Source organism: Heloderma suspectum, chromosome 16 (assembly GCF_057233095.1).
Source record: "Heloderma suspectum isolate Gila_16-S chromosome 16, 16-S_ref, whole genome shotgun sequence".
Classification (NCBI taxonomy): Eukaryota; Metazoa; Chordata; class Lepidosauria; order Squamata; family Helodermatidae; genus Heloderma; species Heloderma suspectum.
In genome coordinates, this window is record NC_139473.1 from 6,630,479 (window position 1) to 6,657,206 (window position 26,728).

At 48.5% G+C, this 26,728-nt stretch overlaps 1 protein-coding gene across 12 annotated transcripts in view; it reads right to left on the bottom strand.

Moving 5' to 3' along the window:
• The window catches only part of BCAS3 (BCAS3 microtubule associated cell migration factor), a 583,990-nt gene that overhangs the window by 310,546 nt on the left and 246,716 nt on the right, over positions 1–26,728 (bottom strand). For all 12 annotated transcript variants that reach the window (XM_084823239.1, XM_084823238.1, XM_084823242.1 and 9 more), the window contains 3 exons: positions 17,932–18,056; positions 15,649–15,814; positions 10,838–10,938 (listed from right to left, as the gene is read on the bottom strand). In XM_084823239.1, the coding sequence (XP_084679365.1) occupies positions 10,838–10,938; positions 15,649–15,814; positions 17,932–18,056 (392 nt within the window). The remainder of the gene's footprint in view (positions 1–10,837; positions 10,939–15,648; positions 15,815–17,931; positions 18,057–26,728) is intronic.

Consider the following 26,728-nt stretch of genomic DNA (forward strand, 5'->3'; position numbering starts at 1 on the left):
TCCCACATCTGTTTAGGCTTCACCACAAGAATCATAGAATCATAGCATAGAAGGGTTGGAAGGGGCCTACAAGGCCATTGAGTCCAACCCCCTGCTCAATGCAGGAATCCAAGTCAGAGCATCCCCGACAGATGGCTGTCCAGCCTCGTCTTGAACGCCTCCAGTGTGGGAGAGCCCACCACCTCCCTAGGGAATGGGTTCCATGGTTGTATTGGTCGAACAGTCAGGAAGTTTCTCCTGATGTTCAGACGGAATCTGGCTTCCTGTCACTTGAGCCCATTATTCCGTGTCCTGCGCTCTGGGATGATCAAGAAGAGATCCTGGCCTTCTTCTCTGTGACAACCTTTCAAGTACTGGAAGAGCGCTATCCTGTCTCCCCTCAGTCTTCTCTTCTCAAGGCTAAACATGCCCAGTTCTTTCCGTCTCTCTTCATAGGGCTTTGTTTCCAGTCCCCTGATCATCTTTGTTGCCCTCCTCTGAACCCTCTCGTTTGTCTGCATCCTTCTTAAAGTGTGCTGCCCAGAACTGGACATAGTACTCAAGATGAGGCCTAATCAGTGCTGAGTAGAGGGGAACTAGTACTTTGCATGATTTGGAAGCTATGCTTCTATTAATGCAGCCCAAAATAGCATTTGCCTTTTTTGCAGCCACATCACATGGTTGGCTCATATTCAACTTGTGATCGACAACAATTCCCAGATTTTTCTCGCTTGTAGTGTTGTTGAGCCACGTATCCCCCATCTTGTAACTGTGCATTTGGTTTCTTTTTCCTAGGTGCAGAACTTGGCATTTATCCTGATTAAATGTCATTCTGTTGTTTTCTGCCCAGTGCTCCAGTCTATCCAGATCACTTTGAATTTGGTTTCTGTCTTCCAAAGTATTAGCTATCCCACCCAATTTTGTGTCATCTGCAAATTTGATCAGCATTCCCTGCACCTCCTCCTCCAAGTCATTCATAAAAATGTTGAAGAGCACTGGGCCTAGGACTGAGCCCTGTGGTACCCCACTCGTTACCTCTCCCCAGCTTGAGAAGGTCCCATTGATAAGCACTCTTTGAGTCCGATTCTGTAGCCAACTGTGGATCCACCGGATCGTTGTTTCATCTAGCCCACTTCGAGCTAGTTTGCTCATCAGGATATCATGGGGCACTTTGTCGAAGGCTTTGCTGAAGTCGAGGTATATGATGTCTACAGCATTCCCACAGTCTACAAGGGAGGTTACTTGATCAAAAAATGAGATCAGATTTGTCTGGCAGGACTTGTTTTTGACAAATCCATGTTGGCTTCGAGTAATCACGGCATTGTTGTCAAGGTGCTTCCAGATGGATTGCTTTATCATCTGCTCCAGAATTTTCCCAGGGATTGATGTCAGACTGACTGGTCTGTAGTTCCCAGGTTCCTCCTTTTTACCCTTTTTGAAGATAGGGACAACGTTAGCCCTCCTCCAGTCATCTGGCACTTCCCCCGTCCTCCATGATTTCTCAGAGAGAATAGACAGCGGTTCTGAGAGTTCTTCTGCCAGTTCCTTTATTACTCTAGGATGCAGTTCATCTGGCCCTGGAGATCTGAACGCACTCAAAGTAATTTGAATTAATTCTTATTCAAATTAATTAATTAATTAATTCACTAATCCATCCGCTGCTTGGGGACAAATGGACACAGATGGACGAATAGGACAACCTTTTTTGTACAACAGCCTTCTCCAACCTGGAGCCCTCCAGATGTTTTGAACTGCAATTCCCATCATCCCCAACCAGCATGGCCAGTACAACTCATCTGGAGTAGGGATAGGAGAACTGAAGTTCTCTGAACTTCATTTTGAAGCTCAGTTCAGCTTGTTCCCATTTTTGTTTGCCATCTCTTTTCCAGCATTTTAGCACAGGAAAAGTGTGTGTTCTGAAAAGCAAAAATGCACATCTCTATGTGCATTGTTCAAAAGTGCACACTTTCCGCCCCACCCCACCCACTGAAAGTGTGAAATGGCTTTTTAAAAAAGAAAAGCACATTTGAAACGGTGCATTTTCAGAAATATGCACTTTTCAAACAGGACTGCAACTTCAGGAATGTGCGAACATTTCCCCCCCAAAATATGCACTCCCGTCTGCATTTGCATTTGGGATTGCAAATGGGGCATGATTCAAGAACTGAAACCAAATTCTCGTGCGTCCCTAATCTGGAGGGCACCAGCTGCGGGAAGGCAGTTCTACACACAGGTGCCACTCTGGTCCAGCTTGCAAGAGGAACGGGAGAGGACAGCAGATGTGTGCTAACAACCCCGAGTGTGCCACACCTCATGTTTCTAGGCTTCTGTCTTCCATTGTCTTCTGCTCCACAAAAACATTTCAGCTTCTTTATGATTATTGTTTCCCTTCTCCATTTAATAGTGAGATTAATTTACAGGCCCAGTCCTCTTCCCCATGGCAACGAGGACCAGAGAGCGCCAAAGACGTCTGCCGATGCAAGGGAGGATGCTACGGCAGGCCTGCCATCCAGCGAGCCGATTGGATTAAGGGCTTCCACTTTGCTGCCTAGGTTTCTAGAGATATTGAATTAGAGTCTCCACTTTTTCGGTTTTCACGCACAAATTAGCGTCTGAGAGAACGAGATGAAATTTGCACATCTCGAGCCAAGAATCCTCAAGAGGTTTGAAGAACACACACGGAACAGCAGTCAACTGAAGGGCAAAACGGTAACGTTGACAGTAAACAGACAGGCACTATAAAATGTGCAGAAAAAGCAGGTTGTGGATTTGGCCGAGCCACTGCTGAAATGTACACAACCTGCTTGAACGACCACAACAGTTTGGGTTCTAGTTCTCTGCAGGAGTTCTCTTCCTGGATGACCCCTTCAAGATGATCTCCAAGGTCGCTTCCACCTCTAAGACTCTGTGATTCAATTGTTCATAGAGTCATAGCCAATGGCGACCTGCTTCAGAATTGGTTATCAGGTTAGCCTTAGCTTGGAGCTTGATCACAGCTTTTTCTAAACCTCCAGGCACTCTGGAACCTTAAGGACTAGCCACTTGAAGTCTGTGCCTCATACTTTTTCTTCTTGGAGTACATCCAAATGTTCAGTTACATTTGCACGTTGGTTTGTTTTTTGGACTACAGAACACTGAGTCTCTTCATAGATGTTCTAAGTTGGTTAAAATATATATGGTTATTCATTTATTTTTGTCCTGCTTATTTCATGTAATAATAAATGAAGTTGTTTTTTCTTCACCATCAGTTACTACCTAGGTATTGGGGGCAGGGGATGAGCTCTTTTGGGGGGATACTTCACAGAATCAACTTCACCTCTCTCTCTCTCTCTTCTTGGTTTGTTCTGGAGTCCTCAGATCAACACCTCTGCATCCAGTTAAAGGATGGAATGACCACCACTTGAAAGTAAGCTCCAGTACTGGTAGTGAGAAGCTGCCTTGAAACAGGCCAGACTACCCACCCATCTAGCTCAGTATTGACTACGCTGCATCTAGGGATGGCGGAGAATTCTGCCACGGATTTCAGTGAGGCCGAATGCACTGGCATTCAGCCCCCCGAAATCCGTGGCGGAATGGCCTGCTACCCCCCCACCCCCCCCGCGGATCCCCCCTGGGACGAGACTTACCTGGGGCGGATGTTCCGGATGGCGGCGGCTCCACCGCAGCTTTGGTGGCGGCAGCGGCTGGTCTTCCGACCGGCTGCCCCCGCCGCCATTTGCAGTCTCGTCTTTTTTTTTTTTTTTTTACATAGACGTGATAGGCTACGTAAAGACTTACGTAGCCTATCACATCTGGGTAAAAACAAACAAACAAACACACATACGCAAATGGCAGCGGCTACGGTGGCCGCCATTTGCGTTCCTTATTTTTCGCCGTCTTAGTCTATGTAAATATTTACGTAGACTATTACAGCGAAAATAAAGGGGAACGCAAATAGCGCAGTGGGCGCCATTTGCGTTCCTTTTTGATTTGCTGTTTTAGCCTATGTAAATATTTACGTAGACTAAGACGGCGAAGAATAAGGAACGCGAATCAAAAAACGGCAAATCAAAAAGGAATGCAAATAGCGCCCACTATGCTATTTGCATTCCCCTTTATTTTCGCCATAATAGTCTACGTAAATATTTACATAGACTAAGACGGCGAAAAATAAGGAACGCGAATGGCAGCCACCGTAGCCACCGCCATTTGTGTACACGTTTTTTTTTAACCCAGACGTGATAAGCTACATAAGTCTTTACGTAGCCTATCACGGTTGAATACAGGGACACAAACGGCGGTGGCTATGACAGCCGCCATTTGCATCCCTGCTACCCAACGGCTGGATGTCCGGCTGCTGGCGGAGCCGGCCGGTGGCTCTGCAGAATCCCCGCGGAGTGGAGCCGGCCGGGCAGGACTCCGGGGGGAGGGATGGAACGCCTCCCCCCCGTTGAGGATTCTGGGGCGAGGGATAGACCGCCTCCTCCCCCACTGCGAAGCAGATCCGCGAAACGGTAAGTAACTTTCATACATCCCTAGCTGCATCTCAGGCAGAGAACAGGTCTTTCACATCCCCTCCTAACTGGTCCTGTTGACAGGACCTGGAAGGGATTGAACCTGAGACCGTCTGCATGCAAAACAGGCCCTCTGTCACTGAGTTATCCCCCCACCCCGAATTACTCAGTTCACATCATCCAAAAATGTTTATCACTTTTAGCCATAGGCCACTGCAAAACGACAAGAGACGAAGACATCTATCAGGATGAATACAGGTATAAACAAGGAGGGGAAGACTGCGTGTTCCATTTAAAAGCATTTGCATTTTAAAAAGCATCTTAGAACATTCACATTTAAAAGACACATTAACTCTTACTAAAATTGTGCACAAAATCTAACTGTGAAGTCACCACCGCTGCGAACACTGAGACAGGGATGAAATAGAATTTTGCGTTCAATTTTAAAAAGCACGGATTTAAAATCGGCCTTGATGCTTTCTAAAATTACTCACAAGGTAGCCCTTTCAGATCACTGGATCCCCCTTCCAGTCTGCCGCCATCTCATCCAAGGTTCTCGCTCTAATTTTTTTTGCTGCGGTCACATACAACGCAACTTGAAAAGAACCGCACTCCTGCTTGTCAGATAGCAGGTGGATTACGATATTCTGAACTGGCCACCCACTGAATTACTGACTTAGTAGGACGCAAATGACTTCGGCACCAATGGAGGATGACCTCAACACAGTCCACATTCATACATCAGCTCGGACCTTGTTTTCTGCTCTGTTTCCCAAGGCAAAGTCTACAAGGCTTCCACTACAGAGATTCAAAGACCCCAGAGCAGAGATATTGAACCTCAGGCCTGTCCCAGCCTGGTCCTCTGGGGCTCCCCAGAAGGCCCCGCCCCCTAACCCTGGCCCTGGGCCTTTCCTCTGATCGCCAATCGTTTGGTGGGTTCTTGGCTTTTACATGCTTTCCCCCATTCTAAGAGGCTGAAATGCCTCTCCTAACGGCCTCTCCTTAGTTCCTGGCAGGAAGCGCACTAAGTTAAAACAGGTTGGTACTTTGGCCACGCCCCTTTAGCATTTGGCCCTCAGCCACCATGGCCATGTGGCCCCCGAGAGCTTCTCTGAAACAGAATCCAGCCCTCAGGCTGAAACAGGTTCAACACCCCTGCCCTGGAGTGACACCGCTCCACTCTATGTCTACAAAGAAGCATGATCGCTGACAGATTCCGACCGACAAGGGAACGTCCAAGCTGTGCGCGAGACTCTTCTTTATTGATTTGGATTTGGATTCTGCTTTTCAATCGAACGGGCCTCAAGGCAGATGACAAGGATACACACACCAGCACATAGACACAAGTCCAGCATCCACAGGAGTCGGAGGCTGTCTTGGCTGAGGGGAGGGACATGCTGTTCTGCCATCCTAGAGCAACTAGTCTTTTTGCACCTGCGGCACAGAGCAGCCTTCCCTGACCTGGTGGCCTTCCAGATGTTTTGGATGCTCTTCATCCTTCTCCAACCTGGCATCATCCAGATACTCTGGACTACAACTTCCCAGCATTCTTGCCCATTGGCCACGCTGCCTGGGGCTCATGGGAGTTGGATGACGCCAGGTTGCAGAAGGCTGGAGAAAAGCGTCCCCTTCCTCACCCCAAGACCTCTCCTCTCCTTCACGGGAGCAAAGTGTCGTGCTGCAGACCCGGCTCCAGGTTCGCAAAGTGGCCGACCCTCCACAAAACGCCCTCGAGTGTGTGTGTGGGGACGACGACACACCAGTGGTGTAGCAGAGCCAGGGCTCATGGGGACGCAGCACCAGCACTTCTTTACTAGCGGGGATGCTGACGTCACCTGCCACCCCGCTCAGACTTCCCTGTTCCCCCAGTTGCAATCCTCGCAGATAGCTGGGGGGGGGGATATGCATTTCCCCAGCAACATTATATCTTGGGGCGGCTTGGTCTTGAACGAGCAAGCAAGACCCATTCACTTTACAAAAGGGCCTGTTCCTGGAGGAGATGAAAACTGCTAGAATGGCTTTGTTGATATGGAACAACATAGCTGCCAGACGTTTTGGAGTCTCATTGGGGCGGGGCGGGAGGATGGTCATGATGAGCTCCTGCCCTTCGACATTTACCACTGCACCACTGGTGGAGACCCTCTTATGTCTTTGCGGCATGCTGATACAGGAGATGGACCCAACCCTGGCGGGCTTCTCTTGAAGGGGCAGGGGCGAGGGCACAAGCGGAGCGCAGCAATAGCTGCGCTCTAAGTAGCAATGGGTGGCTGGGAACTGGGAGCCCCCTGAGCAATGCTATTTGGCAGCGTTGTGAGAAACCGAAACACGGGTCCCATACCTCACCTCCCACTATTGATCCAAGTGTTGTGTGTGTGTGTGTGTGTGTGTGTGTGTATTTGGCAACGTCGTGAGAAACTGAAACACGGGTCCCAGACCTCGCCACCCACTGCTGATCGGAGTGCCATGTGTGTGTGGGGGGGACGTAAAGGGGAGCCCCAGAGGGACCTGCCATGATGCACAGCTGGGGCACCAGCAGCTGACCCAGCATGACATGCGCGGGCCTGTTGTGCAGTGGCCAGAAAGAAACCAGGAAGCAAGGCCAGGCAGGCACAGCGAGACTGGGAATGCTATAAAAGGATCTCGAAGTGTAGACAGAAAAGAGGCAGGAATAATTACTGTTGGCATCCTTGCCTGATGTTGCTGCTCCCAGGGACAAAGGAAACTGCCAACGGATTTTACAGTGTTGTTTATCAGGCTGCCTCTTATTTACTTTGAGGTGGATTGTGAATTGGGCTCTCCTTCGTGTCCTCTCTACCAAAAGCGACAATTTGACTGCAAGTCATTGTTTTCTTAGCGTAAATTACAGTCCACCAAATGCTTTCGACGTCTGGTTTGCTCCTCGTTTGCAGATTCAAGCAAAACAAACGAAAGCGCTGCAAATATATTAATCTAAAGTGGCTTTTGCGAGGATGCAATGCTCCCAAGCCATTGCCATTTCGAGGGAACAGAGTCTGAACAAGATGAACTAAAAGGTGTTCATAAAAAAAAAATTTAAAAAAGCAAGGCACCAACTTGAACAAATACCGAAAGAAGCGTGAAAAGACTGAATATGGAATTCATCAAACTGGAATCTAAATACTCAAATGAACAGAATGTTTAAGCAGGAAAAGAAGCAACTGTTAAAGCAGCATACAGAATCTAATACAGGCTTTGTTCCTACAGGGTTTCCCAGAAAGAAGTAAACCAGAAAGGTGGGATATTATTGTAGTATCAATGGCTATTAGGCATGATTTCTACCCCCAGTATTGAAGGCAGTAGGACTCTCTATACCAGTTGCTGGGGAACGTGGGCGGGAGGGTGCCGCTGCACTCATGTCCTGCTTGTGGGCTTCCCATTGGGGCACCTGGTTGGCCGCTGTGGGAACAGAACGCTGGACTAGATGGACCCTTGGCCTGATCCAGCAGGGCTCTTCTGATGTTCTTATGAGCCGAGCTGGGCATGCCGGAGTCTCGAGCTTTAGAAACATGGTTGTTTTGAAGAAAACTAAAGCAGAAACACTCATGATTTTATCACAAAGGTTCTAGGTCAAGGGAATTGGCCTTTTAGGCTGTGTGTCCATACAGAGTTGTCTGATCTTTGGCACTCAAGAACAGATTCAGCTCTTCAAGGCTCCTGCTCCCAGTCACTAAAGCTGCATTGGAGAGAAGAGCAGTCCTCAAGGCACCTGTTGTTATGTGGTCATCAAGACCACAAGAACGATGGGGTTGGACAAATTCCTGGAGGAGAAGCCCATCAATGGCTCCCAGTCCCGATGGCTCTATGCTACCTCCGGTATAAGAGGCAGTGAGCCTCTGTACACCAGTTGCTGGGGAATGTGGGCGGGAGGGTACTGTTGCACCCATGTCCTGCTTGTGGGTCCCATCAACAACTGTTCTGCCACTGTGTGAACAGATCGCTGGACCAGATGGACCCTTGGTCTGATCCAGCGGGACTCTTCTGATGTCCTTATATGTTTTCATGAACTACAAACACCAGGGTTTTTGGGGGGTGGGGGGTGTCCCAGTGCCTCGACCCTGTGAGCCTTGACTCCACTATATCCCCTTCCACCCTTTGGGGGTGTTATACCCAAATGATTTAAATCTATATGTGATCTTCTGCAATAAAGGGGTTGACTATTGTGTAGCATTTCGGGACCCACTTATTGCCTTCTGTTGTATATTAACAGGGGGGCATTAAAAAGATATGGGGACTGTTAAATCCCAATTAAAACACTGCATGCCCAAGGTACTGTGGGTATTTCAATGACCCTGACAAGGCAATACATTTTATTTAATAACGTTAACAGTGGCCTCCTTGTATTAGGAGTGGGGAACCAGTGGCCCTCCAGATCTTGTTGGACTGTACCTCCCATCATCCCTGACCAGTGATGATGCTGGCTGGCTGGGGCTGATAGGAGTTAGAGTCTCCCATCAGGTCAGCCTTGCCCCTAGTGGCTTTGCTTCATTTTAATCACAATGCAGGATAACATCTGGATTGGGGGGAATGGGTTTAATGAATTCCTCATGCCTCAACCCAGGCACCTCCCAATTTTAGCCTTCTAAAAGCAGTGGGAGGGGCATCAGAAAAGTTAAAGGAGACAAGCCCCCCCCCCCCAACTCCTCTGCAATTCAAGGACAGAATATAGGTGGATCTGGAGTGGCAGGCACAGTAAACAAAGCCACGCAAGATGGAGACCCAACAGCCCTCCTCACCTCCTCAGCCAGGCCGGTAGACAGAGAGACATGGGGGGGGGGGGCTGAATATTCACCTGTAGCCTTCCAAAAAGTGTAACAAAGGGGGCCATCACAAAAGGTAGGGGAGATACCCCCCGCTGGCCTTCATGTAATTCCGGAACGGCAGCTTGCCTTCAGTTTTTCTCACGTGCAAAAGGAACTGCCTTTTTTTAAAGGTTGTGTAAAGAAGAGGTATATATTTCACACTTTAGTGCAGGGCTGGTGAACTGTATTCCCTCTGGGGGCCAGAGTGCCCCCCACCAAGACCCTGATGGGCTGGATGAGATCAGGGACCAGCGGCATTTGGTGGAGGGATGCTTTTTTTAGCAGGGACGATGACATCATCCGAGAGCCAGTGTAGTGTCGTGGTTGGAGTGCTGGGCCAGGACTCGGGGACCTGGGTTCTAGTTTCCTCTCGTCCATGAAGCTCACTGGGTGTCTTTGGGCCAGTCCCTGACTCTCAGCCTAGCCTACCTCACAGGTCTGTTGTGAGGATAAAATGGAGAGGAGGAGGGCTGTGTGAGCCACCTTGGGTTCCTTGCAAGAGGAGAAAAAAATGTGTGAAATAAATGAAGTAATAAAAATAAATAAATAAATCTGCCACTCCATTGAGGCTTCCCTGTTTCCTCTGAATTTAGCTGCGATTCGCAGTAGCTGGGGGAGCATGAATTAGAATTGTTCCCTGTTGTAATGCAAAGTATTTTAGGGTGGCTTGGCCTTGAATGGGCAATGAAGATCCATTTGCTTTACAAAAGGCACATACAATATACACAGAGGGAGGGAGAGAAAGAGATGGGTCACTGCAGGGGTCTGCATTTTTGGACTCGCCTCGACTATGGGTGTGGGCAGGATGAGCACCTGCAATTCAGCACTGCCCAACGGCTGTCGACACCTAAAGGTGACCAGCTGCCACCACGCTGCTTTCAGTTCCTGAGGCCTTGATCCTCCTTTTAAGGAAAGACCCACACATTGCGCCTTCTGAAAAAGCGCAGAAAGGGGAACTGAAATGAGGCTGGAGCATCGTCCCTATGAGGGAAGGTTACAACAGCTGGGACCATTTCGCTTAGAGGAAAGACGAGCATAAAGAGACGTGGCAGAGGTGTACAGAATCATGCCTGGTGTGGAGAACGTGGACAGGCAGACATTTTTCTCCCTCTCTCGCAATGCTAGAACCCAACGGGGTCCTCCCATGAAGCTAACTGGTGGGAGATTCAGGACAGATAAAAGGAAGGACTTCTTCACACAGCACTGAATTAAACTATGGAACTCACTTCCACAAGATGGAGTGACGGCCACCAGTTTGGATGGCAATAAGAGAGGATGGGATACATTCCTGGAGGAGAAGGCTATCTATGGCTACTAGTCTTGATGCCTGTGTGCTACCTCCAGTATCAAAGGCAGTATGCCTACGTACACCCGGTGCTGGGGAACATGGGCGGAAGGGTGCTGTTGCACTCGTGTCCTGCATGTGGGTTCCCCATGGGCAGCTGGCTGGCCACTGTGCAAACAGAATGCTGGACTAGACGGACCCTTGCTCTGACCCAGCAGGGCTCTTCTTACGTTCCTATGTTCTCGACATCCCAAGCTACTTACAGCCCACAAGCAGATGCTGGTAGCACTGCACGGAATCGGCGGCCAGGAGCAGAGGATGGTTCAAGTTAAAGGGCGGCTGCAGTTCATTCCACTGGGGAGTTCTGCGGAAGCAACGCGAGAGTATTAATATTTAAGCTGGCAGGGAAAAAATCAGCATCTGTGTCATTGCATCCGATTATTTATGCAAGAGAGTGCAGTGTTTATAATTATTTAAAGTCGTTTGCAACGAGCGGGGAATATTCCACAGACAGATGGGAAAGCGGTAAGGAGCGGCCCAATCCTAAGACAAGTTGGGAAAACACACACGGGCACTTCATGCTTCACTCTTTCTGACACAGTGATGCATTCCGGAATGCAGGGAGCTGCCTGCCACCAGGGCAGACCGGTGGACCAGGGACCTTCTCCGTGCAAAATAGTGGCTCCACCACTGAGCCACGGTCCCGACACGAAAACCTGGTTCCCTGTTGGAAAACAGAGCCTACCTCATGAAACACAAATCGTAGCAGGTGAGTTGTTCACCTCAGTTATGCACACCACGCAGCGAAGGTTATGCACGTATTCTTTTTCCCCAGCGGGGAGGGAGAAACAGGATAGACGCCAGCACAGAGCAGACGTTGCTGGGGTGGTTTAAGACCCATGATTCAGGGCTGGGCTAAGGCATTTTGCTGCCGGAGGCAGAGCAGCAAGCCCCCCCCCCCGCCCCCGAGACAGGATGCATTGTACCGGCCAGCCGAGTTATTTTGGCACCTGAGGCAAACCAATAACACTCAACAACCCTGCCTGGCAGCAAAAGTACAATAATAATATCTTCAATTAAAAATACTAAACATTTCCTCCCCTGTCCTGACACCAGAAACCAGCCGCCTGGGGCAGTTGCCTCACTCTGCCTAGTGGCAGGGCCGGTCCTGGTCAGATGCATGTACTGGGATACATAGATCACACTGCAAGCCAGTTTTGTCAGACACATGGCTGCCTCTCAAAGCAGGAGCCCTGCTTCTCCTGCTCCCCCTTGATTCCCATAATCACTACTACAGTTAATGTGGGAAGGGGCTTAGCTCAGTGGCGGAGCAGCTGCTTGGCTTGATGAAGGTCCAGGCTCGATCCCTGGCCTCTCCCAGGTAGGGCTGGAAAAAGGCCGGCCTGAAACTCTGGAGAGCCACTGCTGCCAATTCGTGTTGGCAATACTGGGCTTGATGGACCAAGGGTCTGGCTCAGTTTGAAGCAGCTTTCTATGTCCCTATCTGGTGTGACAAGATCGATATCCTGTGGATTCTACCAACATCACGACCTGGCTCCATTTGACTGGCTGCTGGTGGCAGGAAGAGAAAGTCACAGCGCATTGACATTGTGCAGCGGGCTTTGGATCATGAAGATAATCCCAGGATTTGCGGAGGAATGCTGTGAACAGAATGCTGGGCTAGATGGACCTTTGGTCTGATCCAGCAGGGCTCTTCCTATGTTCTTAAATAAGGTTTCCCCAACCGCTAACATCACATCTACACACCAGGCTCAGAGTCACGAGATTCCAGTTCACACACCGACAGTATCCAATGCAACACTACTGTTAACCTAAGTTACGTTCTGCTGGCGCAAACGACCTCTGGCGCCATACCAATAGCGCTTGCTGGCGCGACAAGTTTCCCCAGAAAACCCGTCACGCCAGCAAATGCCATTGGCGTTGTGCCAGAGGTTGCTCGGGCTAGCACAACGTGATGGACATTAGCGGCAGCGTTGCATTGGAGACTGCCCATTTTTTTTTCCACTGGCATGTGCATGCCTTGCAGTCTATCATGCCTGGATGAAAATCTGCCCAACTAACTCCTCAGAACAAGGCCCAGACGTACCAGGGAGACATATAGGCATGTTGGAGGAATCTGCTTGGGGGGCGGAGCTCGGCGAGCTTTACGCAATTTGTGGCCACAATTTGTGCAAATGCCTATTTCCACAATTTTTTAAAAAAAAGATATGTAAAAAGTCCCTGGGATTCAGGGAAAACACGTGGCTTGGTTTGCAAATGCAAGCCAAGTCAGGCACACCAGAGAAGTCTGGCCAGCCCCCAAAGGTCTGGATTTCCTGTTGACGGACTTCCCCAGAGATACATGGGTGCCACAAACCATAATCTCTGCAGTTTTGTGTAGTACAAAAACGTCTGATGTATTAACTTGCTGGTGGGGAACTTTCCCTTCATTGGCTGCCATAAAAATGCTAACACAATGACATGGCATACCAGTTTTTTCCCGCTAGAACGTGTTCCTGGGGGACATGGGTTCACTATACCCACACATCTCCTCATAATGTATTGTTTAGGCCTGACATAAGCCCATCGACGCATAACACGTCCCTGCAGAACCGGGGATGCGTCTGAAGACTTCCCAATCTGTGAAAATCAAGTTGTGCACAGTTACAGGCTATCGATCTGGCTAGAATTTGCAATCCCATTACAAGTTGCTTGTTTTGACAATAACGGCCCTGAAAGACTGTGTTGTCATTTTAATTAGGGCTGGCCTCTCCTCAATTGCTTGGTAAATCATGTATTGATTAGTGCAGGCCAGCAATAAGCCAGCATTGAAGAAGATTGGAGCCTACCAAAAAAGAAAAAAGAGAAAAAAATCAATTGAAAAATATTTTAAAATGTCAAAAGCACTGACAATATTTTCTCAGCAATCCCTCATTTGTTTTATTCCGCAAGCCAGGGCTAATTTCTCTAAATGGCCTTCAGAATGCACTGGCCTGGGAGACTCACGTAGGACAAGTGGTCTAGCTGTGTGCTGCGTGCCGCTGCAGGCCAGATGGGCAGCCCTGGGCCCGTGGGAGCTTTCTGTGGGGCCAACCTGTCTGCCTCCTTCCACTCTCTTTCTCCAGCGAGAGCAGAAAAGATGCAGGCACAGTGGTTCAGTGTACACACTCACCTGCGAGTAGGACTCAATGAGCTCAGCAGGACTTATCCCTGAGTAGTAGACACGCATGGGACTGCGCTGCAAGGCTCTTTCCACAGAGCTTGGGTGACCTTGGTGCAGAACTGTTGTCTGCGTTAAGCACAGAGTCTTAACAGCACACAGCCTCTGGGTATAATCCAGATCCCTATACTCAAGAGAGGTGGGTGCTGTTATCATGCAAAAAGCACCAAAAAGAGCAGGATGCAGTGCTGGACACAGAATTCCACTTTCTGGGAACCTCAGCTTTTTCATTTGTTTTAAAATAAGGAAAGCAAGTTTCTAGTCCTCATGATTTTGAAGATGCGTTTGAGAGCACACAGCCAGTGCCTGCTGAAATCTCACAAACCAAAGGTGTCTGGATAAGAAGTTGGGGTTGGGGCCTTCAATTTTGCCGCTCCATGTGACTAAACAAGGCAGAATGAGACAGCAATCCTACGACCCACAGACAGAGTCTCGGGGGCCACAGGATAGTTCGGATTCCTCGATCCAAGGTTGGAGTCAGCGCTCTGACCTTGGACTCAGGAGTTCAAGCTCCCCTCCCCATCCCCGCCAGCATGGAGAGAACTGCCTTGGAGAGGACGAAAAGGGGGCATTTCGGGGGGTGGGGAGGGGACTGGGGAAGTGGGGATACAAGCTGACCCCAACTTCCCCCAGCCTCCTCAGAGCGCTAATTGAACAAGAAAAAGCTTCTGTCCAGCAAAACTGCAGAGCGGGAGAAGCGTAGAGGCAATGAATGCCTTTGCACCTCTTCTGCTCCACACAGGACGCCCGTCAGCCTCCAGGTTCAGAAACTGATGGGCATCCGGATAGGACTGCACCCCAATTATGCTAACACTGCAAGATGCCAAATAGGAGCAACGATGCAAGTTGGAGAGGACGGACCTTGCCTCAGTTGACCACGCACTAGCCACGTCCAGGCTGGACTACTGTAATGCGATATACGTGGGGCTGCCTTTGAAGACGGTTCGGAAACTCCAGCTTGTGCAAAATGCGGCTGCCCGAGTATTGGTGGGGGCGAGCCGATTTGATCACGTAACGCCTATGCTGCAGCGGTTACCAGTGCGTTTCCGAGCCCAATTCAAGGTGCTGGCTTTGACCTTTAAAGCCTTCAACATTTTGGGATGAAGTTAAAGATTGCCTACACCCATATTAGCCTGCCCCCGCTTTAAGATCAGAAAGAGAGGCCCTTCTCATCTGCCCACCCGTGAGAGCAGTCAAGTGGGTGAACATATGTGAGAGGACCTTCTCTGCAGTGGCCCCATGCCTCTGGAACAAGCTGCCATCGGAGGTCCGCCACGCTCCGTCATTGCAGACTTTAAAGAAGGCCTTGAAAACATATTATTTTACCTTGGCCTTTTCATGATATGACTGCTATTGTTTCCGGTACTGCTGTTAACACTGTTGCTGGTTTTATTGTTGGCTTTTATTGTTGCTTTTATTGGTTTTATGTTTTTTATCACTTTTAATATTTTAACTGTTTTTATGCATTTTATTGCTGTAAGCTGCCTTGGGAGGGCTTCTGCCCTGAAAGGCGGCCAAGAAATATTTTAAGTAAGTAAGAAAGTAAGGCCGTGTACACAATCTATACTGATGGCAGGATTCAGCTTTTCCCTGTTGAAGAATTTGGGTTTCTGAGAGCAAAATTCTAATTTTCCCTATTGCAGATTATACACAGCTCTGCTTGCATTGTTTCAGACAGCACCATCAGTGACTGAAACTGCAGAATACCAAAGGATTGGCATAGACCTCCCCACCCCACAATAGCCTGAGGGTCTTGAAAGATCCAAAGCAGCGAGTCTGACACTTGGGGGGAAATCCTCCCGACGGCAAGCACAAAAATGGAGTAAGAACTGCAATTGAGAAGGGGCGGGCTACCTGACAAGCGTCCAGCTAGCCCTTGGGCAAGTCACCATTTCCAGCGGGGTGTCATCGCTGATCTTTGGAGCAGTGCTAAGCGGCCGAGGTTCAAGTACATGCTCCACCAAGGTCCCGTAGCAGCTGATGATGTACAGAGACTCTACAACAAACTGTTTGGACTGATCTATGGGCGAACGAGAACAATACTGAGAGTTACTGATACTTGTTCATTAAGTAGGGTCACGTACCTGTTTTTCATCCATAATGGCTCTCAAAGAAGTTCACAATAAGAACTGCTTTTGTGAAAAGTCTCTGTTAATTACAAATGATATTTTACAGAACCAAAGAGGTACATTTAACCCGCTCCCCACATAGCTCATGATAGATTTCTTGTATGACCATGAAAGCTAAGGGGTTTCCCGCTCCCTAAACCCAAGACACCTTAGAAAAATTACTTTCCCACTGTGTTTTCGCCTGCAACCTGCTTTCTCGTACCAGACAAGAGAACTCTAAATGCTTGTTCCTGCACTTGTTAACTCTTCTGAATACACTCTCTTGACTGTTCTCAATCCAAAGTTGTTTTAGGCTGCAATCTCATACCCACTTCATAGGGAGTAAGCCCCATTGAACTTAATGGGAGTTACTTTTGAGTAGACATGGATATGATTGCTCTGTTAGGAATTGATCTCATGCTGTTCTTGCCTTGCTCTTTCCACCGTGTGATCACCCTGGTTGTCTCACCTTGCTGTCTTACCTCTCTGTTGAAACTGAGATCTTAAACTCCTTAGGGCAGGGACCTATCTTTTTTAACTTTTGCATGGTTATTCTGCAAAGAGCACGGTATATAGATGGTGCTACATAAATACATTCTTAAACTAATGAAGAGTCTGTGGCAGCGTAAAGACTGACTGTGTTTTATTACTAAAGCTTGAGCTTTTGTGGGAAAAAGTGGAAAATTGGAAAAGTCACTTACAGGCAGGTAGAAAGCAAACATTCCATTTCAGTTTAGAGACACATCTACAATATTAAGGAAAGTGAACTGCGAGATGGGACTTGGACTCTCCACACTGTAATGACTAAGCCATTCAGACAATCTGTTCAAGCCAAGTTCCAAGGTGTTAAACTTAACAATGAATGTCAACTCTGAGGTCTCATGCTGAATTCTGTTCCTAAAGTGTCTCTGTTGCAAGACAGCCACTTTGAGGTCTGTTACCGCATGACATGGAAGGTTGAAATGCTCCCACAGGTTTGCTGGCATCACCTTTTGAAGATCAAATTTGTGCCCACTTATTCTCCAGTTTGCAATGAATATGAACTTGAGCACACTCCGGGAGAGAGCGGAGGACAGGAAGGCCTGGCGTGCTCTGGTCCATGGGGTCACGAAGAGTCGGACACGACTGAACAACAACAATTCTCCAGTTTGGCCTATGTACATGGCAGAAGGGCATTTCTGACACACGATGGCATATTCCACATTTGAGGACGTGCAGTTGTATGATCCAACACACTTCTTAAACTAGTACTACTACAACTGCTCTGGACTGTGCATAGTTGAGAGACAGCATTGGCTATTTTTAAAATTTCACAGGAGGAGGAGGAGGGATGGGGGGGACAAGGAGAAAGGAGGAAGGAAGGAAGGAAGGAAGGAAGGAAGGAGAAGAAAAAGAAGGAAGAAGGGGAAGAAGAAGAAGGAGGAAGGGAAGAAGAAGGAAGGAAGGGAAGGAGGTGAGGGGCAGAAGAGGAAGAAGAAGGCGAAGGAGGAACAAGGAAGAAGAAAAAAAGGAACAAAGGGGAGGAAGGAAGGAAGGAAGGAAGGAAGAAAAGACAGTTCAAAATACAGAAGCCTTGGACTTTTTTATAATATTCTTCCTCGTCTTCTTTCTCTAGCTTGCACACCATTGTTGGGTGCTGCTTTGCTTTTCGCTATCACTCAGTTCTTGCCAACTCCCCCAACTGGGAGGAACTGTTCCTCTCACCACAGTGATCAGCACTCCCCCTCTGGGAGCAGAATTATGGCAACAGCCACGTGTTGCGATTCAAACTGGAAACTCCAAACTGGTACTGGTTGGGAAAAGAGCATAGCGCAGTGGCAGAGCACGCTGGTCCCATGTAGAAGGTCCAGGTTCAGTGCCCAGCATCTCCAGTAGGGCTGGGAGAGACTCCGGCTTGAAAGCTGGGAGAGCCACCGCTGCCAGTCAGTGTGGACAATATTGAGCCAGATGGACCAAGGGACTTACGTGGTATAAGGCAGGTTCATTACAGAAGTCATTTGTTTACAAGTTGTTTCCTCAACACACAAACCTTTCTCTCTTTTAAGACCCGGATTGCTTGCAAACCAAGACCTCGATGACCCAAAGACGGCAGCGACACAGAATTCTCCTCCCACAGATTTGCTGGGTGAAATTTGTGGAGCTGGTTTGCTTTTGCTTTGAAAGAGAGAGAGAGAAGGAGAGATCAAAGTCTAATTATTATTAAGTAGTCCACCCAAGTGAGTTTTTGCTGGAGGTGCAATATCAGGCCAGGGAACCTGTTTTCTCAGAACTACCAAGGATCAATAAAGCTTGAAGACAGAACAGAGGCTGCTCAGCATTTCAGAAATGCAAATTTAACATGTCCCTTTCAGAAGGCAGAAATAGCTCGGCGGATTTGATGGACTGCTTGTTCAGCGACTACAGGAGGGATTGGCGACTGGTGGCCTCCAGGCTATATCCTCCCCCCTCCCCACATAGCTCTGATCAGGGGACTTGCAAAGAATGAGCACACATCTGAACGAGCATCCAAGATCAATGTGTGCACTGAATGTGGGGAGGGGGATGGATAAGGGTCAGATCTGGAAGGGGTTTTCGCATGTGACATTTCCACTCCCCATGTCTAAATGTCACTGAAAACAACACATAAAGCGCTGCATCTGGATTCAGAGTATTTGTTTTCCTAACCCAGGAGGTTGGCGTTTTGGAGCCCATCGTACGGACAATCCTGTAGAAGGCCCTCTGCCAGCTTGGCGCCCTCCAGATCTGCTGGACTACAACTCCCATCATGGGCCAATGGCCATGCTGGCTGGGGATGATGGCAGTTGTAGTCCAACACACCTGGAGGACACTTGGTTGGCAGAGGCTGCAGTGGAACAATGTTGCCCAGGCCCAAACTTGTGGGTTGGGCTCAACCCGTCATGGGATAGGGAGGTGGTCCTGAGCTGGGGTTGGGCTCAGCTAATCATGGGCTCTGGGCGTCCCGAGCTGGGGAGGTTCCTTTCCGAACATCCTGTTTCCAAACTTGAGTGTCATCATTATGCACAAGCCATTCCCTCCCCACAACTTTATGCCACTGATTCAAATACACAGCAAACTGACAGTTTTTCATGCAGCAGAGAGCACAAGCCAGTGTGGACAAACATGCAGAAAGTATGAGAAATGGAGAGAGGCATCCACATCCACAATGACACGCAAGAAACACACATGCCTTGGAGAATGAGAATGAGAGCCGGAAGCACTTCCTAATGCAACACAACGGAGGGCAGATGTCACGTTCTTGACCGTTCCTCTATATTCGTTCTTGTCTGTCTTGTTCGGGAACCGAACGCTTACCATCGGGACTCTTAGCTAGGCACTGGTTGAAGGCCACATTTGAGAGGGTAGCAAGGCAATTGATGAAGCCATGTCAAAGCTGGATTTTGCTTGAGTGATCAGAAAGGGTCCACAGCTTAGTGGCAGAGCACATATTTTGTGGGCAGAAGGTCCCAGGTTCCATCTGGTAGTAGGAGGAAAGGCAAGGGCCTAAGCCTGAAATCTTGGAGGGCTGCTACCCATCACAAGAGACTAGCCTGGACAAGTCAGTGGGCAGCTCCCTAAATGCTCTGCAAGAGGAGGAAGACAGGCTTCCAATTCAGTTGAAAAGGGAGGATTTCTCTGGTGAGGACCCAGAGCTCACTGACAGTGTACATGCTTTGCATATTGCCAGTCCAAAGGATTTCAAGAAGGAAGCCTAGGAAAGTCCTTCCCGTGGAAAGCTGATTCCAGCTGATGGGTGGATCAATGGCATGATCCACAGAATTCAACAGCGGTTGGTTGCTGATAGGGCACCATCCCTATGTCCCAGCTGCCTGGGCTAATATTTATCCGAAGTGCCAGAATACAACTGCAAGCAGCACAGATGTCTGTACACTTGATTCTTGATATGCGAGGATTCCTGACTGGCTAGGAAGGTGGAGGTGACAGCTTTTTGCCTCTCTGTCAGGTCCTGGAATCATGCTCAGCTTGATGTACAAGTTCCACCTCTAGCACTGGGAACATCTGCAGTTATTATTATGTAAATTAAAAATTAAAGAAGAATATATATGAAGAGGAAGCTGGCAATTAGGCAGAGGCATGAGACTCTTTGGCTACCAGTCAGGATGGCTATATAGTACTTCCAGATTCAGAAGCAGCCTGCCTTTGAACATCATACGCTGGGGGACAATCAACGGGAGAAGGCTGTTGCCATCACACCCAGATTCTGGGCTTCCCAGAGGGCATCTGGTTGGCCACTGAGGGAATCAGGAAGCTGGACTAGGCAGCCTATGGCAGAGGTGCAGAACTTTAGGCCTGTGGGCCAGATCTGGCCCTCTGGGGTTTTCCAGAGGGCCATGGACCCTTCCACTGGCCCCACCCCCTTTCCCCATACCACCAATTGTTTGGTAGTCTGCTGGATTTCCATGGCTTTTCTTCCATTCTGAAAGGCTGAAATGTCTCTCTTAAGGCTTCATTACTGCCAGTAAGAGCTTTAAGCCAAAATATTCCAGTATGTTTGGTATTTTGGCTCCACCCTGTTTAACCTTCGGCCCCACCCACTACTGGAATGCAGCCCCTGCAAGCTCCTCCAGATCTGAATTCAGACCTCAGGCTGAAAAAGGTCCAAGACTCCTGGTCTGTGATCTGATCCAACAGGGCTCCTCTTATGATTCATACGTGCCCAAATGAAGGTTGTAGGCTGTAAGTTATATTGGCTTCCTTAATCAGGGTTGCCAAAAGGGAGCCTGTTACTACATGGCGGTGGGAAAAGTGGTGAACACGCAGAAGCCTTTTGGCAAAAAACACAAAGCGAAGAATAACAGAATTGGGACCGAAATATTCTCAACTAAAGCTGCTGATATCAAGCAGTTGACTCACTGAATCGAAGGTGTGAAAGTCTTCATGAGTGGACTGCAAGTAATATGTAGTACCATGCTTAGGATCTGGGCCATTCTATGAAATGACACTTAAGTAAGTAGGTAAGTAAGTAACTTTATTATACAGTCACGGACCATTTAGAACACAAAATAATCCACAAAATAAAATGAACTGACACTTAAGGCACAATCCTATGCATGTTTAGACAGATAAAAGCCCTGCAACTCCCAGCATGCCTCCAGCTAACCATGCTGGCTGAGGGATGCTGGGAGTTGTAGGGCTTTTTTCTATCTAAACATGCATAGGATTGCGCCCTTAAGGTGCAATCCTATGCACATCCACCAGGAAGTAAGTCCCATGGAGTTCTTTGAGAGTTACTCCCAGGTTAGCATGTACAACAGGGGTGTTGAACCACTTTCAGCCCAAGGCCGAATTCACCTTTGGAGAAGCTCTTGGGGGCCACATTCCAGAGATCGGTGGGACCAAAGGCAAAAGAGGCACGGCCAAAAAAGACCAGCGTATTTCAGCTTACAGCTCTTCCTGCCAGTAACCGAGCCTTAAGGGAGGCATTTGAAACTTTTAGAATGGAGGGGGGATGCAGAAAAGCTTGGACACCAACAAACCGTCAGCAGTTAGGGGCTGGGGGGGCCGGGGAAGGGTGTGGAGCCATCTAGGGAATCCTGGAGGACTGGACTGGGGCCCCATGCAGGCTGGATTTTGCCTGCGGGCCTCCAGTTCACAGCCCTGGTGTTTAAGATAGTAGCCTTATGGTCTTTTCACATGGGTCTTTAGAATCAATTCTGTGCTCTGGAGTGGCTCCCATGTATCTCAACAGGGGTTATGCAGGAGAATTGCACCCCATGGACTGGACAGGACTAAAATCATAGGGACCCAGAATGAAATCCACAAACCCACAGGGTGTGTGTGTGTGTATCTACTGCAGTTAACCAGGAGCCAACAGTAAGCAGAAAGGTCACTTCTCCCGAGTTCCTTCCCAAGCCCTCCATGCCCCCAAAGACTTACGATTTTTCACAACACAAGTATAAACAATTTTCAAGGAAATGGAATAAAGTATGTTCTATTTACACCATGTCTTTAAAACAAACGTCTTCTCCGGCACACACTGAAGCCCTGGCTTCCAGCGCCAAAACATTTTCAGCTTAAGAATGATGTTTTGTAGACAGAAAAAGGCAGCCCTTGTAAAACATGATTACTCTTGCGGTCAAACTTAAGTGAGAAGCGGGAGAGGGGGGGAAACGGGTGTGTTATCTTTGCTTTAAACTTATTTGGCGGGGGGGAGTGGGGGGGGGAGAATATCCTGAACCAACATCATCAAATCCATATTGGAAAGTTTTAGAATGTCAAGATCTTTAATATTATTACCCGCAGGCACGCTTGCCGCCACCCCCGTCTTCCCTGCGTTAAGTTTACCCTGGAGTATTCATTAATGCATTCCAATTCAAATTACCCTCTCCTATTCAAAAAAGAAAGAAGTCCAAACTGCTCTCCAAAGCCACGGATGAAGGGCCAAACAACACCTGATCTGAACGGGGTGAATGCAACTGAAGTGCGCATCTTCTGTAATATAAGCACGGAGACTGGGGGCAGGGGATAACCATCAGGATCGCACAAAGGGTGCCCAAAGGTTGTGAGTGTGTGTGTGTGGGGGGGCATTTTTATCATGCCGCTGCTGCAGGAATCCTCTTCAGAGGAGGAGCTCTCTTTGTCCCAGAGAGAAAAAGCATTGAGGAGAAGTCTGTGCCAGGAGACCGGGAGGTGGACCAGGAGCCTGGGTCCTTGGGGGAGATGGTCACGGGTCCATCCCCGCAAGAGGAAGGGAACTCCGCCTCTAAAATTGAGGATTACAAAGCCCCTGAGAGCGGCAGCAACTCAAGAGGAAGGCCACAACAACCCCTGTGAGAAGGAGTGCCCATTTGCAAAGGAAGGCTCCTCGTAAGTTAAGGACTCCTCATGAGTAGGAACCTCCTCTCAAGGAGGACTTCTTCCAGAAATCTCTGATGCGCTGCAATCCAGGTTGGGGCCTTGGAAGTTCCAGATTATAAGTGTTCCATTGAGACCTGCTGGTTGCTGGAACAACATCTTTATTTCAGCTCCCAGTACCTTGAAACGTTGCTTCACCTTAGACCAATCTCTCATGCTGCACACCTCTGGACACCAGAGATGACCCTGCTTTTGGACTGCCCTTTTTCTGGACTGGTAATATTATGCTTTGACCTTTCATACTGACTTTACTAAATGGATTTCCCCCTAATATGGCCCAGGGCTGAGCCCGACCCAGTCACAGAAGGACAATTTTTGTCAGGGCCATGGGGGTAGGGGAAGTAAAACTTCCCTTCCTGCACAATCCCAACACTGCTTGCCCCCAATCCCCACAGCTGCAACATACTCTACAAAGAACATGCCCATTAATTACCACTCACACAAGAAATGTCGCATCTAGTCTGGCCCACAGTTAAACTTTTGGAGAGCTCAAGTTCCATGTAGGGATGAAGGAAAGATCCACAACGGAATCACAACTTTGGATTTCTATGAATTTGACCCGTGGATTCTGCAGCAGATTGGCTTTTCCCAAGTCACATGGATTCCACAGACTTATGGACCGTTTTTTTAAAAGTCTCTAGATTTTTAAACAAATTTAGTCACTGAAAAATGTGCATTAAAAAAAAAAAAACACCAGCCAAAAATGCACATTTCTTCCACAGGTTAAAGCATGAAAATGTTAATTAGGGGGGAATTTGAGCCAGGGTGGGGGGTGGGGTGGGATTGGCACGTTTTGGTGTGATTTGCACGGAGGTATGATTGTCACTTATATTATCAATTTATTTAACAATATTTATGGATTGCTTACATTCACAGAAATGTCTAAGCTATGTACAAAACAATACAGTATAAGATCATAATTAAATGCTGCGTGGTGGCACAGTAATCCCAAAAGACAAGGCGACCTTCCTGGGAACACTTGTTGGGAAAAGCATGCTTTTGGAAGGCACCAGAAACCCAGAAGGGTTGTGCCTACCTAATTTGTAGGACGTTCCAGACAGTGGGTGCTAGGACACTAAAGGCCCTAGTCCAAGCTATCATAGACAGGACCCCCAAAATCTTGGGTACCACTAGGAGGATATCTCCTGATGGGTGTAGCAACAGAGCAGGCTGGTAGGGTTTCAGGAGATCTCTTAAGTATCCTGGTCCTGAGTTCTTTAGGGCTTTCTGAACAAGTATCAGCACTTTAAATCTGGCTTGGCAGCATATAGGCATCTAGCGCAGTTCCTTCAGCATCGGAGCACTATGGCGGTCATAACTCACTCCTGTTGCTGACCAGGCTGTGGCATTCCGCACCAACTGCAGCTTCCGGCCGCCCTTAAGAGCCTCTCCACGTAAAGCGCACTGCAGTCATCCAGTGTCGAGGTTCCCAAAGCACAGGCCGCAGTGGGCATGCTATCCCTGCCCAGGAACGGCCACAGCTGTGTTACCCACCAGTGCCGGGAAATGGCTGAATGCCACCTTGCAAACAATAAACCAAGCCCACCCTGCAGCACAGGTGCATGGGGACATTTCATTTTTGACCCCCACCACGAATGGCCAGGAAGGGATCGGCTGAAAACATCGGCCCGCCTCTAGCTAGAACTGCGGGCCAGTTCTGTGTGTCGCTCCGAGCGGCTCCTCGGGCAGCGATGTGTCCTCAGGCTCCCGACTAGCCAGGTTAGCCGCTGGATCCTCCTGGACAGGAAGTGTTATGAAGGGCTTCCTGTTTGGGCTAGCACCCAATCTGAGAAACAAGGTCATCACCAGCAGCCATTCCATCAGGCTGTACTGAGGGAGGTGACAGGGGGAAAAGGGCCATCCCATCAGCGCCACTGGAAGATGACTTCATTCCCCCCCCCTTTGCTCCCTATCCCTTTTTCCTCCTGTGTCTTGCCTTTCCAGTCTGCAAGCCTGCAGGAAGAGACTGTCTCGTTTTACTATCTGCATGTGAGCCACTCTGGGAGCCTTTTTGGCTGAAGAGAGGAATAAAAAATACTTTACAGGTGCAACCCTACACATGTTTAGTCGGGGGGAGGGAGTCTTACAAACCCGCCGCATGGGAGATGAAGCACTTCCTTTCTGTCTAAACATGCACAGGGCTGTGCCCTAGATGCATAAATATCCCCCGGGTCAACTATGTATGGCTCAGCCTTGAGAACCCCAACGCCAGGAAATCCCTGTCCTAGATCACAGCAGTGGAGGCTGATGGTTCCACAAAAGCAGCTCTCCAAGGTCTTCAACCCTATCCCCCAAATGGGTTCAGCACCTTGGATAGCTCCATTAGAGCTCTGGCTGGTTCTGACTGAAACCCAGAATGGATTCACAGGCCCACTGAAATCGGAGCCACCAGCATCCACTGGATCATAGAATCATAGAATCATAGGTTTAGAAGGGGCCTACAAGGCCATCGAGTCCAACCCCCTGCTCAATGCAGGAATCCAAGTCAGAGCATCCCTGACAGATGGCTGTCCAGCCTCATCTTGAATGCCTCCAGTGTGGGAGAGCCCGCCACCTCCCTAGGGAATGGGTTCCATTGTCGTCTTGCACTAAAAGTCAGGACGTTTTTCCTGATGTTCAGCCGGAACCTGGCTTCCTGTCACTTGAGCCCATCCTTCCTTGTCCTGCACTCCGGGATGATCGAGAGGAGATCCTGGCCTTCCTCTCATACTTCAACTCACTCACTGTCCACGAACTGAAGTCTGGACAGTTCACCAAAATGGCACCCAGCCCGCCCTAACAATACACACATTAGCTGTAGCGATGTGGCTTGTGCAATACCATTAACATGAATGGCAGGGCTGAATATTTTGCTCCCACCCCATGATAAAAGGCATCATTTATTCTGATGTTGGAATATAACAAACACCGCTAAGAGCAGTATGTAGATTTTTCTTTTCTTTTCATGTGAGTTGTGCAATGCAAGGTCATTATTGATGACAACTGTACACTTTTAACAGTCACTGCTGTTGTCAAGGTCTTTTCGGTTTTCTCTGGAATGGTTAATTACTCTTGAATACAGACAACCAGGGTGGGGTGGGGTGGGAGGAGAGACAACACTGTGTTTCCTGCACTTTATTTCAGTTTGCTGATTATGCCTAATGATTAAAGCTATTTCTATGTGTGTGTGTGGGGGACGCGGACGTGTTCTCCATAGTCAACAGAATCTGAAGAATGTGCACTGTCCCTATAGAGTCTTTAAGGACCGCTGAATAATATATATTCATAAGTGACTTTACAACAGTCTGCAGGGCAAAACTCCAGCAAAATTCCCATGCATTCCAGCTCAAGTCCCATGGATCTCAGTGAGGTTTACTGATTTTAAAATGCGCTTTCCCACTCTCCTTACACGCAGTTGCAAAGAGTCAAGACACAATTGAACAGAGTGATAAAACAGTGTAACAGCAGAATCACCAAATGGAACAATTGATCAGTACAGCTTCCTCCGAGGGCCTTCTCCAAGGGAGGTTCAGAGGATGGAAACAAGTGAGGGGCCTTCTTGGTGGCAGCCCACCAATTATGTGGAACACTCTCCCCACTGAGATCCACCTGGTACTAACATTGTCATCTTTTTGGTGTCAGGTTAAGATTTTCCTCTGCTCCCAGGCATTTGACAACTTATGATGGGGCTTCTTCATTTTTTAAAAAAATATTACATTTATATCCCCATCTTTTCTCCTCTTGCAAGGAACCCAAGGTGGCTTAAATGATCTTTCTTCTCTCCATTTTATCCTCACAACAACCCTGTGAGGTAGGTTAGGCTGAGAGTCAGGACTGGCCCAAAGTCACCCAGTGAGCTTCATAGCTGGGTGGGGCCTAGAACCTGGGTCTCCTGAATCCCAGTCCAACGCTCTAACCACTACACCACACTGGCTCTCATTGTGGGATTTTTAATGGTTTTGAGCTAATTCAAT